Below are 15,097 nucleotides of genomic sequence, written 5' to 3' on the forward strand. Positions count from 1 at the left end.
CGCTTGCAGGATTTTAGGGTTTTGATTGAGCTCCCAAGGCTTTTAAGCACGTCACATGATTGTTCTTCAACGATTCCATCTTCATCCTAATTTTTTTCTTGGCACTGGTTCTTCTATGGAAGCTTGATTCCCCTAATTTATTTCTTGCTCACAGATTCTTCTAGAAGTTTCAGTCGATACATATCGTTCTTTTCATTCTAGTGTGAGTTCAATAGGAAATGAATAACGCTCTTCAATGTTTAGTCCACACTCCACTAGTTGCTGATTTTTTCTTACAAGATTACAACGATGATATCAACATAGACAATCCTTTAGGAATGACTGTATGAGACCATTTCCATGGGCTTTTTTTCCTGCTATTCTCTATTTTATACTACCTATGTTCCTTTATATAAGAGACAATTCATTTTTTAGATTCATAAAATAATTAATGTATATAGTCAATATACATACCAGATACATTGATTATTCAATGAACCTAAAAAGTGAAATGTCTCTTATATAAAGGAACAGAGGTAGTAATACTTTGTGTAGCACATTGACTTTACTTTTAAGGCAATTAAATTCGACATTTTAAGTTTTCTCTGATCTGCATGGTGAGTTATGATAAGGAACATATGCATGCAATTATTTGGTATATCAAGTTACATTTTTTGTATATCAAAGCTATGATATATGATTCAGAAGAAGGAGAGGATTATGGTGTGTGTTGACTATCTTATAAGTTATAACTATTGGATTAGTCCCTTACGATATGAATGTTGATTGTCTTATAACTATTGTATTATTTTATTTTGTAACTAGGTGGGTGTTTACAAATTTTAAAAGATTAATGTAGCTTTAGAGTAGAGTAACAGGAAGGTTGGAGCTGATGAAAAATGAGATCAAATACAATGCGTCTTTCAGAAAAACAGAAGAATTGTTATATTTATTTTACACATTATTAACTATTTACGGAGATTTTTTAACCTCCGAAAACAAATTTCCTTTGGGTTAAATAGAATATCAATTTTTTAATATATATTATGACTCAATTTTTTAACAATTGCCTTACCGTCATGTCACATATGCAAAAACATTTTTTTCTCTCATAAATTTAACTGAAATGGCAAACTAGACTAGCAGAACATTTTTAAGAGACTAATATCTAATATTTCTTAGATAAGATATTAAAATGAAACTTAAAATTAAGTTATCTGGCTTCTTCTTGAAGATATGAATAAAAGTCTTTAGATGGTTGGATTTTTGTAGTGTTTTAGCAAATCATAACTTATTTATGCAAATCACTTTATCAATTTGGATATCAAATGGTAGACAAATTCATTAATGCATACCTTTCAATTGGTTAGCTTAGCTGGGATTTGTTTTATTTTGAGATGCAAAAACAATCTAATTTTAAAATTGTTCGAGAATAAAGAAGAAATAATTGTTGATATGGTAGATTTGGTATCCTGGACAATGATTAAATCATAGAAAAAACTAATAATTTCAATCTTTGAAATCCACAACGGCTAATTCTTTTAATGCTAAAATGATGTTTGTATATGACTTTGGATCATATTGTAATTTTTAAAATACAACTTGTGTTTTGATTGCTTTTTGTGTAATATTTTTATTTTGTATTTTAGTTAAAAAAAACTAAAGTGATGTAGCATAGATATTCTAATTTTTTATAAGATGCCTTAAAGAGGAAAAAAAAGAGATATTTTGATAACATTATTGGTTTTGAGCAAAGTGTCACATTACTACACACAGGCACACTTTCTTTCTCTTCCTTTACTCTCTTTTCTCATCAGTTTCCTTTTCTCTTTCCAAATAAATTATAACCAATCACAAACCCTTCAACTTGGCAACTAGCTTTCTCACACAAAACACACACACTCACACTCTCCCTTTTACCTCACCTCTTTCCTTCAACCATGCTTGCCTATATATACAACACATCTTACTCTTCTCTCTCTTAAAACTAACTCTCTCCAATTCCTATATTCTCAATCAAAAACCTATATCCACTCTCTTCAACACTTTGAAATGTTTTATACTAGTGACCCCATTTTATCATCAGCTTCATCTTCCTACAACACCTCATCGCCAGAATGGGAGATGCAGTTAGCAGCGAGTTGCCCGAAGAAGCCAGCAGGAAGGAAGATATTCAAGGAAACTCGCCACCCGGTGTATAGGGGCGTGAGGAAGAGGAACTTAGATAAATGGGTGTGCGAACTGAGAGAGCCCAACAAGAAGACTAGAATTTGGCTAGGAACTTTTCCAACGGCCGAGATGGCAGCCCGAGCCCACGATGTTGCTGCGATGGCACTGAGAGGCCGCTATGCCTGTCTCAATTTTGCGGACTCGGTGTGGCGACTCCCTATTCCTGCAACCTCTGATACAAAAGATATACAAAAAGCGGCTACAGAAGCTGCCGAGGCTTTCAGACCAGATAAAACTTTAGTGAATAAGAACTTTGACATCGTTGGACCGGTCATCATTGTACCAGACTTTGACATCGTTGTACCGGTTATCATTGTACCGGATTTTGACATTGTTGTACCGGTTATCATTGTACCGGTCATGGCGACAGAGAAGTTGAATATGTTTTGTATAGAAGAGGAAGAAGAAGAAGAAGGAGTGATGAACATGCCTGATATATGGAGGAATATGGCTCTAATGTCCCCTACACATAGTTTTGGGGATCATGAGTATGAACATATTGATGTACAAGATTTTCAAGATGATGATGAGGTATCACTATGGAACTTTAAAACTTGATTTATCTTTATTTTTGGATTTTAGAATAGAAAATGTCTATATTATTACACTACAACCTTTTTGATTAATACTTTTTTTGGTTGCTTTTATGTGAAGTAATATAGTTTTGGAATTTCAACTTTTGACATAGAAAATAAAATCTATTGTCTTATTCTTGTCTTCTCTTTTGTAGGATTTTAAAAAACCTGTTACAGTGATTTGGGCTGTGACTGCAATTGGAGTTCTTTGGTCAAATTTTGCAGTAATATCAAGGATCATGATCGTTACCATGACTGCAAACACGCCGATGTTTGTTTTCATTTTGGTAAGGAATTGTATAAAGCATGTTTTAAATCATATATCCGACCGCATTAGGAACCGTGTATACAGTTCTGAATATTTTTACAAGTATTTTCATTAAAATTCAAAATTTCAAAGCCTTAAAACTTAATTTACTTCTGAAGTGATGAAAAATCTTAATTTTTTCAACTGTGTTTTTCAAACATGTTATCATAAAAAAATGCAAGTCACTGCAAATGCAATTATCACAATTGCTACCATCTGCAATCACAACTGCATCCGCAACCGAAACTACAATTTAAAACCATGGTATAAAGAATAATGAGTGAAACTTGAATAGTCACTCTGAATTTACTACATGACCAGAAGCTACTCATTAGTAAACTCAGCAATTTCCTCATGCTGCAAGAAAAAAACAGTAAACTTATTAGTAATTAATTCTATATATATATATATATATATATATATATATATATATATATATATATATATATATATATATATATATATATATATATACTTAAATCTGTTAATATATACTTATCAATAAAGATTAAAGAGAAGCAAACGCGCAATTGATCTCTAAACGTGTGTGGCTGTAAAAGAGGAAAATGTTAAATCATTCATGTATCGCTTTCAAGCTTAATTAAGTAATGGAAAATGACAAAGGAAACTAAAGAGTCAACTCAATTTTGTGTAATATAAAAAATTGGAGTTAGTTTCCTCATACCTACTCTAAGGTATGATTGGTCGACAAAAGAAATTAATTTCAAATATTAATGTGAAAAAAATACTTCAAAAAATACTCAAATATTGTACTCAAATCCATTTCATATATAAGTTTCATAATATTTTTTCAAGAAGGAGGAAGAAGAACTATGACCATGTTTACTACGATAAAAAGTGTTTTGGCATATTATGTTTAGAGGTCTTATATAGGTGATTAAGTTTTTTAAATGACTTGGCATATTATAAGTCTTTCTTTGATTATCTAAATATTCAAATTATCTCTCCTTTTAATAAATTTTTAAGAGTATTATGCAAATCTTCATAAGTCTTACATTAGTAAAATATTAGAAGGAGTAGAATGAGAGTTGCTAACTAACCAATAAAGTATCAAGTATTTTACATTCTACATACTTGACATATTTATCCAATAAAAGATCAAAAAGAGTGGAAGGAGAGTTGTCAATTAAGAAATTTTGTTTTTCTTTAAGAAATCTTATTTTTTCGATTATGTTTTTGTTTTTATTTTCAAGAAAGGAGACTGTCTATTAAAGATGAGAATTTTTTTTTTTTTTAACTACTCAATTCATTGCAATAAAATTTATAGATGGATAAGAGCTCATTACAAGTAAATTGAGATTTGACATAATTTCTCTCGTTTTCATCGTAGTTTTTTATGAAATATATGTTGGCTTCTTCCTCTTTTTTAAATTCATCGAAAGAGTTCGTGTCGTTTTAATACTATGCAAGGCAAACTCTTTTTGTGGTCTTTAGAAACTTTATTGTTTCCTTTAGTTTTGAGGACATGTTGGATTTATGTGACATTTCTTTTCACATTGGAGACATGCTAGAATAAAGGATGACCTTTGTTCATTTTTATGTTGAAATTTTTGAAGTACTTTTTTTGCCTTAGGAATATTTTGAATTCGGGGAACAGAAGATTCATGTCTTCATCACTTTCTAATTCTTTGACCTTATCAGCTACTAGTACAAATCATTTTTTTTCTTATCATCTTCATCGCTTTCAGCAATATGTTTTATATCAAAAAAGCTAAATTCATAGAAGACAAGTCTTTAGATTCAAAACTCATAGTGACTTTAGGTTTCACCTACAGCTAAAGCATCTTTGGATTTCAATAATTAAATCTACATTTTAAAAAAATTTACTTCAAATTCTTAAGTGATTTACTATATCCTTATCATGGGTATTTTCTTCGGTTTTTATTCTAATTAATTCATATTCATGGATTAATGTGTTCATCCTAACCATTTTTTCACCTTGTTTTTACCTTCATAGGTAACTTTAAGGTGCCCACATTTCTTTACGAGTGTTATAGTGTGTGATACACAGAAAAGTTCATCAATACTAAAAGTGGTAGTGGTAATGGTTTTATCTATCAAATTGTATTGCATTTTTTCTTTATCTTCTTTGCCTATAAATTTCTAGGTTTGTTTTTCGCACATCACTAACTACCAAAAGAGAGAGAAAGCTTCTTCAAGAATGGGTGATCAGAATCAAGAACCCATTTATGCGCAAAACCTGTGGAAGTTACGAAAAGCATGGATCGAAGAATATAGTTAATTTGCTTTTTTTAATAAATTGTGCCTAAATTTCGCCAGCCTAAAGAGGCTGTGCCGGGCTGTGCACTTTCAGCCCATCACATCAAGGTGACAGGATTCGAACCTATGGCCCTCTGTACCCAAAACAGATGCGCTGACCAGACTTGATATGTGGGAACAAAATGATCATTTTTTACAATGTCCCAAATATCATAATTCACCCCTTCATTAAAAAAAAATCTCTTTACCATAAGCATATCCTTGACCATTGAAAAGATTGAGCTTAGTTTAATGAATTTTTGAAGTCATCTTTTCTCTTGAGACAATATTTAGTCTCCAAAAAAGAGTCAGGCTCAAATACCACATGATTACCAAGTGACTTCAAACATAAGAAAGTGTGAGAATTGTGATATAAATATTTTCAAAATTTTGATTGAATAAAAATGATTTTTGAGAAGTTTTTAAAAGACAGTTAGATGAAGAAGAAAAGAAGAAGAAGAAGAAGAAGATAATTGATAATTGATAATAGGAGATGGGAAAATAAAGAGTAAAGTTATTAAGAAAAACACCCAAAATTTATCCTATTTCAACCTGAAACAACTAAGAGTTCCACTAACAATTGAGATTTTATCCTAAGTCTAGCCCCGAAGGATAACACCTTCAAATTTCCACTAACAGATGAGATTTTACTACAGGTTCTGCCCACGGCATCTTACACAAAGCTTTTATCTCACTTTCAACTTACAACCTTTATATTATATCAGTTCAAGATACATAACTCTCTTGGTTTTACAATTACATTTCTAAAGTTACAGTAGCAACACTATGCCAAATTTGTCTTTTAGCAGCACCCCTACGAAAGCGCTTTTGGAAAAAGCGCTGGCATAGGCTTCACTAAAAACAAAATTAAAAAACACGCTAAAAAAACATTAAAAAAGCGCTGGTATAGGGAATGTCTACAAAAGCGCTTTTCAAAAGCGCTGGTATAGCCCACCTTACGAAAGCGCTTTGTAAAAGCGCTGATATAGGGGTAGATATGAAAGCGCTTCAAAAAGCGCTGGTATAGGTATAGGGTACGAAAGCGCTTTTAGCGAAAAAGCGCTGGTATAAGGTTACCTATGAAAGCGCTTTTGAAAAGCGCTGACGTAGGTCATTTTAAAATTAAATTTTTTAAAACAAATTAAAACAGACGCGTTTTGTCTTTCATTATTTCATCGTTCTCACTGTTCTTCACTGCCCTCACTGTTCTCTTCTTCATCGTTCATCCTTAACAAAACCGACCACCACTCAACGTCTATCGTCGCCGCCAACCTCCACAACACCGACCACCACTCAACATCTTCTCGCCGCCGCCGTCGTTCTCGCTGAGCAGTTTCACTTTTTGAAGGTTAGCGAAATTCACTGTTGTAGTTTTAGGGTTTGTAGTAGTTTTAGGGTTTTGTGTTAGGTTTTAATGAATGGGTTTTCTGTAGAATGCAGATTTTGTCTATAGAATGGGTTTTAATGAATGGGTTTTCTGTCCATGTTAACTCAAAGCATACAGATTTTGTCTATAGAATACTGACATATAGAATGAATAGAATGCTGACATATAGAATATTGAATGATACAATAATACTAGAATGAATGATTCAATTTCTGTCCATGTTAATAGGATGCTGACATATAGAATGAATGATACAATAATACTAGTTAGCACTCAAAAACACAGAACCATCCACACATGAAACATAGTGAGTCATACAAAAACAAAATGTTCAAATTGAATCAAAGGGAGGCATACAAGTATAACAATCAAAATATATCATAGTTATAGATTTTTCCAATGTGCATAGAATCAAATATCAACCATCAGACTACACACACTAATTAGGCAAATTTCAATGACCATTATTTCATCTTCTCCGTCGTCTTCGTATTCTTCATTGTTAGCTTAGGACATTAACCAAGTTAAATAAGATAGTTTTTTAATGGCGCTGCTATGGCGATGACAGTATGTGTTTTGTTGTGTCCTGCGCCACAAATGTAGTCTCAGTTACTAATAATTTCACTGTATTTAGTGTGTGTGATTTTCAAGCAAGCATCTTTAATATATAGAAACTGCTTTTAATATGTTCAATCTAGATTGGGGTTTTTTTGATATTGTGTTAGTAGTGGTGTATTTAACAACATCGTGTGTGTGTTTAATTTTACAGTTACTTTGAAGCCTCCGGTTTCTAAGTAGTTGTTAAACTTTGATTTACCTTGCGGTACTATGTATCTAGAATTGCTATAACATTTGGGTGATGATTGTTTTTCAGGGGATATTAAAGATATTGAAGTCTCTGGTTTCTACTTGTACAACGCCGATTCAAACCTACCCATCTCCCACATCAAGTCTAACTCAGGTTACTATCCCTTTCTTCTTGCTTATAGTTTGTTATTTTCTGCTTATAGTTTATTGTTTATGGTTCTATTTAATATCAATTTAGTGTCTCTCAACCAATTTTTTGGTTTGTGGACTTATATTACCTTGAAATAAGGTAATGTCTTCTTTAAGAATTCGGGTATTCTGATTAGGTATTCTGATTAGGTATTCTATTATGATGATAGCTATTTATTATCTTGACAGAATTCCTTAGTACCTGATAGAGAAACCAAGAAGCATTTGTTTAGCTTAATTAAGACATGGATAAGACATGGATGAATTCAAACCGATTGTCGAAACAGTACGAGAAAGGGGTATGGGAATTCGTTGAGTTTGCGGTTAAGCACTCCGAAGACCCGCTTCGAATGCCGTGTCCTTGCTTGGGTTGCTGTTATGGGGGTAAGGTTGACGGGGAACAGTTGGGATCCCATTTACTACGGTTTGGAATTGATAGAAGTTATACATGTTGGACAATGCATGGTGAGAAAAGTAACGGGAATGCTGAGTCGAGGTGTAATAGGAAGTATGCTTCAAACGACGATTGCACAGACACATACGATTGCGATCGAGTCGAAGAGATTGCAGAAGCGCTTGAAGAAGATCTTGCGGATTGTCCCAAAATGTTTGAGAGGTTGGTAAGCGATGCAGAGAAACCGTTGTATGATGGTTGTTCAAAATTCACAAGATTGTCTGCGGTGTTAAAGTTGTACAACTTAAAGGCGGACAATGGATGGTCGGATAAAAGTTTCACAGAGTTATTAGCCCTTATGAAAGATATGCTACCAGAGGATAATGTTCTTCCCAATCGAACGTATGAAGCCAAAAAGATGTTGTCCTCTATTGGCATGAGCTATGATAAGATACATGCATGTCCAAACGATTGCGTTTTGTTTCGAAACGAGTATGCAGCGTTGAATGAGTGTCCTAAATGTGGTGCCCCTCGATATAAGAAAAAGTTGTCTCCTGCTAAAGTCTTATGGTATTTTCCTATAATTCCGAGATTTAGACGCATGTATCATAGTGAGACCGATTCAAGACACTTGACTTGGCATGCAGATGAAAGAATTATTGATGGAAAGTTGCGACATCCGGCAGACTCACCACAATGGATGAAAGTTGATACTGATTATCCTGAATTTGGAAAAGAAGCAAGAAACCTTCGGTTTTCATTGTCTACTGATGGAATGAATCCGCATGGTATTCAAAGTATCTCGCATAGCACATGGCCTGTGATTCTTATGATCTATAACCTACCTCCGTGGCTATGTATGAAGCGTAAGTACATGATGTTATCTATGCTAATTTCTGGGCCTAAACAACCAGGGAATGACATAGACGTATACTTGGCACCGTTAATCGAAGATTTAAAGTTTTTGTGGGACAACGGTGTGGAGGTTTACGATGGGTATAGGAAGGAAAGTTTCAACTTGAGGGCGATGTTGTTTGGAACAATTAATGATTTTCCAGCATACGGAAATCTATCCGGGTACAGCAATAAAGGTCAAAAGGCGTGTCCCGTTTGTGAAGATGAAACCGATACGACACGATTGGAGCTTTGTCAGAAGAATGTCTTTCTCGGCCATCGTAGATTCTTAAATTCTAATCATCACTACCGTGGGTGGAGAAAAGCATTCAACGGAAAGGCCGAACATGGTACAGCCCCGCCTTTTTTGTCAGGTGATCAAATTTTTGAAAAGGTGAAAGATGTGAGCACTCAGTTTGGCAAGCCTTTTGCACATTCACTTGTCAAGGGTGGGTGGAAGAAGAAGTCCATTTTTTTTGAACTTCCATATTGGAAGTCGTTGTACGTAAGACATTTCCTGGATGTTATGCATATTGAAAAAAATGTATTTGACAGCGTCATAGGTACGTTACTCAATATACAAGGAAAGTCTAAGGATGGCCTTAACATAAGGAAGGACATGGTAAACATGGGGATGAGAACTGAATTGGGACCCGTGACGAAAGGAAGACGAACATATCTGCCACCTGCTGTTTACACTCTATCTAGAAAGGAGAAGAAAACATTATGTAAGTTCCTCAGTGAAGTTAAAGTTCCAGAAGGCTACTCTTCAGATATTAGAAGACTTGTGTCCATGAAAGACCTCAAGTTAAAGAGTTTGAAGACGCATGATTGTCATGTTATAATGGAACATTTTTTACCAATAGGTATACATTCTATTCTGCCAGAAAAAGTAAGAAGCGCAATAACTAAGCTGTGTTTCTTCTTCAGGTCAATTTGCAGTAAGGTGGTCGATCCCGCGATCTTACCAACATTGCAAAAAGAGATAGTTGTTACTTCAGTAACAGAAAGGTTGAGATGTTTAGCCTATGGTCCAACTATAATTGTGCTTTCTTATAGCGCATACGCTATTAATGGATACACATTTTATACCAAAGAACAGGATGATAAAAGTACTATGCAAAATAGTGGTGTTACCTTGGTAGCTGAAGCAATGCACATATCAAGTGCGAATGACTTAAATCCGAAATTTGCAAATTTGTCATATTTTGGGGTTATCGAGCGCATTTTGGTGTTTGATTACGCGAAGTTTCAGATTCCTGTATTTGGTTGCAAGTGGGTTGAAAATAATAGTGGCATACGAATGGATAAGTCAGGATTTTTGCAAGTGGATCTCAATAGGGTAGGGTACAAAGATGAGCCTTTCATTCTAGCCTCTCAAGCTAAACAAGTGTTCTATGTCAATGATCCGACAAGTACGAAATGGTCTATAGTGCTTTTATCTAACAAAATAGTTGATGAAAACATTGAAGATCAAGGTGATATTGGTGTTGGCATTGAATCTTGTACAAGAAACGATCAAAATGAGAATGAATCTTGTACTAGAAATGATCATAATGAGGGTATTTGGATCAATCCAACCGTCCGCGTTGTTAAGAGACGCGTAGAACACAATTCTACCAAGAAAAGAAAGAGACGTTAGTGATAAAGGTAATAGTATACATATTCCGACTAATTTGTTTTATTCAATTTGTACCGATTGTTTTAATCAATAGTATAGTACTTATTCAATTTTGGTGCATATTCTCGTTTTGTACATAACTTTTGAACCATGTATCTGTTTGTCGACTTCTTTACATGTAACTATACTATTTTGACGATTTCGGAGCTGCTCATGCACTTATCTTTACATTTCGGGACTGTTTTTTTATCGGTTTTGCTTCTGCCCGTAATCAAAAGTCGGGCTTAGGGTCTGAATTTCGGAAAACTGACTTTATTTTTGAGTCCGTGGGGACGTTTTACCATAGCCATGTAAATTTCATTCAATTTCGACAACTTTATTTTTTTACGCTTATTTTGATTTGTACCGATTTCGTTTCCGATACACTTGTACATGCATGGTTTGACTTCCATTTTACTTGTATAGATTGTTAGCTTATTAATAGTGTACTAATGTGCTTTAGTTTGTTTGATACAGGTTAAATGGCTCCGAATAGAGATGCTCCACCTGAAAACTCACAAGAAAACTCACAAGAAAGAGATGCTCAAGAAAGAGATGCCACGGATACAAATGCTCCACCTGATACTGAAGAAAAAGAAGTTGCACGAGGCATCACTATTATGAAGGGAATCGTTCGACATAGAGACCAAGGATTAATATACCGTTTGGATTGGAATTCTGATAAACAAGCAATTGGTCCTAATTCTGCAAAGTTGACCAGCTATATTGGTACACTTGTTCGTATGCATATTCCGGTCTCCACAGCTAAATAGAATCTGAAAAGCGAAGAGTTGGATGCGAAAAAAAAGCGATTTGGGACGAGCTTCAGGTATATATCATATATGGTTAATTGTTGTTATTATCTTGACGATAAATTGTTTAAATTACTTATACTAACACACTATGCGTATGTTTTTTTGCAGAGGACTTTTGAGATACCAGATGATCGTAAACGCTACATACTTAGTTTGGCCGGCAAAAGATATAGAGGGTGGAAAGCCTTTTTGACAAACACCTATCTTAAGGATAAAGATGGAAACTTTCTTGAAGAGGCACCGGGACGGCCAAAAAAGTATGAGATCTTCATTGGTGAAAAAGATTGGGCTGAGTTTGTAAATCAAAGAGATGAAGATTTTCGGAAAAGGAGTGCCACGAATAGTGCGAGAGCATCCAAACCCGCGTATCCATACAAAAAAGGGCGTATGGGATATGCACGCTTAGAGGATAAACTTGTAAGTAAATAGAAATGCATTTTAATTAATTGTCTAAATGTGTTTTATTTGACGATTTTATCATTTGTGTCAATGCATAGTTAGAGGAGTCTAAAAGTGAGGAAACCTCACTTCCTGTACATGTGTTGTGGAGGGAAGCTCGTGTGGGCAAGAGTCAAGCTGTCGATCCCGAAGTTCAGAGAGTTTTTACTCAATGTGTAAGTATAATACTGTGTCTTTAATTAAATCAAATGTTTTTTAATATATAAATGATTTTTTAATGTAAATGAATTACAGGAGACCTTGTCGCAATCGGCATCCACCGGTGAGGGGAGCGTACTTAGTAGAGCACTAGATGCTCCTGAGTATCCCGGTCGGGTGAGGGGTAAGGGTCATGGTGTGAATCCAACCTCTTTTTATAAGAGTCCTAGGAGAAGAAATCCTTCAAATGAAGAAGTGTTGCAAAAGTTGGCGGAATTGCAAGCACAAGTCTCTGAATTGCAAAGAGATAAAGAAGCGTATATGAGAGAAAAGTGTAACATTTCATCGGTGAAAGAAACTAGTGATAAGGCTAGTATCAACTATCAAAGGAAATTTCCCGAGGTAATTATAATTTTTTTTCCTTTTAAATTGTTCTATTTTATTAATGATAATGACTTTATATTTACTATTGGTTTAGGGCATTTCATTTTGCCAACTATACTTATCGGAACCGAATTATCGACTAGTTGGCAAGGGAAAAGTGCACAACACTTTGGGAGATTTACTTCACCATAGACCGCTCCCGGATGGACACCTGAAAGTATCGGTGGATGTTGTAGTAGATCATGATGCGATGCTACCGGACCTGACATGGTCTCAGAGACGACATTGCTGCGAGATGCAATAGGATCATTTGTTGCATGGCCCTCGGAGCTCATTACCATTAGTGATGAGGTATATTGAAAACGATATGAATCATTTAGTTTTCGAATGTCAATTCTAAACCGTTTATTAATTATTTTTTACATTTTAATTTTAGACTGCTCCTATAAAACCCACAGTTAAGGGTAAAGGGATTTTACAGGAGGAGGAGTCCGTTGCATCACTAAAAGAGGTACATTTAAAGTGTTAATAATTAATCTGAATCTAAATCTGCATGATTTTATATTTTACCTAACTTATATGATTTTTAGGCATCCGCTCGGGAGTCACAACAAGTGACGCAGCAAGTTCGTACCGTACCACCCACTGGTCCTCCGAAGCCAGCGGGAAAAAAAGGCGGTGCTTTTGTGCCTCGGTACCGGTCGACGCTCGCAACAATGGTTGATATGTCCGATTTGAAGGATGGTGCTTTACGTGAAATCGTTATGGATGAAAGTGTCTTTGGTATTGAATTCAAGTCACTTATTACAATTGATGACTTGGAGGAGATTTTTAAGCATGATCAACTAGGCGTCACTAACATGCACTCATACATCCGGTAATATTCACTCATCCGATATATTATTTAATTAGTCCCACAATATAATTTATTTACACATTTCAATGAAAATAATCTAATGTTTATTATGTTTTTATTTAAGGTTGTTGTATGACAGAGTGTTGCGCGGGACTCCGTTGTCTAACAGATTCCGTTTCGTGTCTTCCGCCCACTGCAGCGGAATGGCAATTGCTTCGGAACCGGAATCAGTTAGACAGCGCTTAGTAGATAGATTCATGTCCACCGGCAATACAGAAAGTCTGCATCTTTGGGCGTATAATACCCGACCAGTAGGGTTAGTTTCTCATTCTTTGTTCATCTAATCTCTGTTTCTTTTGTGTATAGCAAAATTTTCATATAACCTATTGTTTTAATTTATAGAGCACACTGGTTGCTGCTTGCTATCAACCCTATAAGGGAAGTCGTGTATTATCTGAATTCGGTAAATGGTGAATGGACCAATTATCAGGCCATGAAGGACATCGTTGATTTGTAAGTGGGATCGTTCTAAATATATATTCGTGTATATTTATATATTTACTTATTTGTGGGATTGATCTAAACATATGCTTTTATATATTTGTTAATTAGATCAATACAAGTGTTCCGAAGTCAACGGGACGCACAGGTATCCCGAACTAAATCTAACAACATTACTTGGATCCAAGTGCAGGTACATTATTTTTCACAATGTTGCTTATAATATATTTATGCTACTTGATAAAACAAGACAACTATAGAATCTTATTTGTTTTTCTATGTAGTGTCCGCAACAGCGAAACAGTTACGATTGCGGATACTTTGTTTTGAGGTATATGAAAGAAATCCTTCAGGCGAATCAATTAGAGATTCCGCTCACGGTATGAATTTATAACTTAAGATAATTTCATATAATTTATTACATTTAACTAAATATATCATTCATATTATGTTTTTGTTTTGTAGTACCTTGACGAATTCCGTGCTACTGCGTACCCGAAGCTTAAGTTGGAAGAAATCAAAGAAGATTTGTGTCAATTTTATATTCAGCGCTTTTTCATGTAGGATTTGTGTCGATTTGAACTATAATATTATTGATGTTGTAATGATGTATATATATAATTTTGGATATTATAATGGTATTATATTAGTATATATATATTGTCTTACTGATGGCTGAAATAATATCGTCGAAAATAAATTACAGGTCGAAAATATTACAGGTTGAAAACATATTACAAGTCGAAAATATTACAGGTCGACTGGGAGGATTAAATTACAGGCTGCACATTAAAATACCTCATTTAGCAACTAAAGCGCTTTTGAAAAGCGCTCTTAAAGGCCCACCTACTAAAGCGCTTCTTTGTAAAAGCGCTGCCAAAGATTAATAAAAAAAAAAAAGCAACATACTAAAGCGCTTTTGGAAAAGCGCTCTTATAGGGGGGGCTATCAGAGCGCTTTTTCCAGAAAAAGCGCTCTTAAAGCCCACCTTATAAGAGCGCTTTTCCAAAAGCGCTTTAGTATGTTGCGTTTTTTTTTATTTTTTACTCTCACAAGGGGGCCTATCACAGCGCTTTTCTAGAAAAAGCGCACTTAAAGGGGGGCCTACCAGAGGGCTTTTTCCAGAAAAGCGCTCTTAAAGGGGGTCCTACATCCAGAAAAGCGCTCTTATAGGGGAGGCCTACCAGAGCGCTTTTAGAAGCGCTTTTGTTAGCTACGCCAGCGCCACCTTTCACAGCGCTTT

The 15,097-nt window shown here is 34.9% G+C and overlaps 2 protein-coding genes across 3 annotated transcripts; both read left to right on the top strand.

Annotated features, from left to right (window-relative positions):
- The first annotated feature begins 1,746 nt into the window (after positions 1-1,746).
- On the top strand, positions 1,747-11,226 carry LOC131653181 (dehydration-responsive element-binding protein 1A-like). 2 transcript variants are annotated; one of them, XR_009298978.1, is made up of 5 exons: positions 1,747-2,739; positions 2,939-3,070; positions 5,069-6,718; positions 7,632-7,718; positions 11,179-11,226. XR_009298978.1 is itself a non-coding variant. In XM_058923267.1 (3 exons), exons 1-3 carry the CDS (start codon positions 2,032-2,034, stop codon positions 5,216-5,218), a joined length of 990 nt encoding a protein of 329 aa, XP_058779250.1. In that variant the 5' UTR covers positions 1,747-2,031; the 3' UTR covers positions 5,219-6,821. The 2 variants fall into 2 exon arrangements, 1 of the variants encoding a protein (XP_058779250.1); XM_058923267.1 differs by lacking the exons at positions 7,632-7,718; positions 11,179-11,226 and having other exon boundaries at positions 5,069-6,821.
- Positions 11,227-11,320: 94 nt separating this feature from the next.
- On the top strand, positions 11,321-14,474 carry LOC131653180 (uncharacterized). The gene is made up of 12 exons (XM_058923266.1): positions 11,321-11,530; positions 11,625-11,933; positions 12,014-12,130; positions 12,210-12,515; positions 12,592-12,848; positions 12,934-13,008; positions 13,088-13,374; positions 13,478-13,669; positions 13,756-13,866; positions 13,966-14,047; positions 14,139-14,234; positions 14,320-14,474. Exons 5-12 carry the CDS (start codon positions 12,765-12,767, stop codon positions 14,416-14,418), a joined length of 1,026 nt encoding a protein of 341 aa, XP_058779249.1. The 5' UTR covers positions 11,321-11,530; positions 11,625-11,933; positions 12,014-12,130; positions 12,210-12,515; positions 12,592-12,764; the 3' UTR covers positions 14,419-14,474.
- The last annotated feature ends 623 nt before the right edge of the window (positions 14,475-15,097 follow it).

The sequence above is a fragment of the Vicia villosa genome, linkage group LG2, assembly GCF_029867415.1.
Source record: "Vicia villosa cultivar HV-30 ecotype Madison, WI linkage group LG2, Vvil1.0, whole genome shotgun sequence".
Lineage (NCBI taxonomy): Eukaryota > Viridiplantae > Streptophyta > Magnoliopsida > Fabales > Fabaceae > Vicia > Vicia villosa.

Bases quoted from the DNA above. Each gene is read 5' to 3' on its own strand.
- LOC131653181 (XM_058923267.1), top strand. From the start codon at position 2,032: ATGTTTTATACTAGTGACCCCATTTTATCATCAGCTTCATCTTCCTAC. The intron at 2,740-2,938 runs GTATCACTATGG...TCTCTTTTGTAG, and splicing joins ATTTTCAAGATGATGATGAG to GATTTTAAAAAACCTGTTAC. The intron at 3,071-5,068 runs GTAAGGAATTGT...TTACCTTCATAG, and splicing joins CGATGTTTGTTTTCATTTTG to GTAACTTTAAGGTGCCCACA.
- LOC131653180 (XM_058923266.1), top strand. From the start codon at position 12,765: ATGGTCTCAGAGACGACATTGCTGCGAGATGCAATAGGATCATTTGTT. The intron at 13,375-13,477 runs GTAATATTCACT...TTTTTATTTAAG, and splicing joins AACATGCACTCATACATCCG to GTTGTTGTATGACAGAGTGT. The intron at 13,670-13,755 runs GTTAGTTTCTCA...TTTAATTTATAG, and splicing joins TATAATACCCGACCAGTAGG to AGCACACTGGTTGCTGCTTG.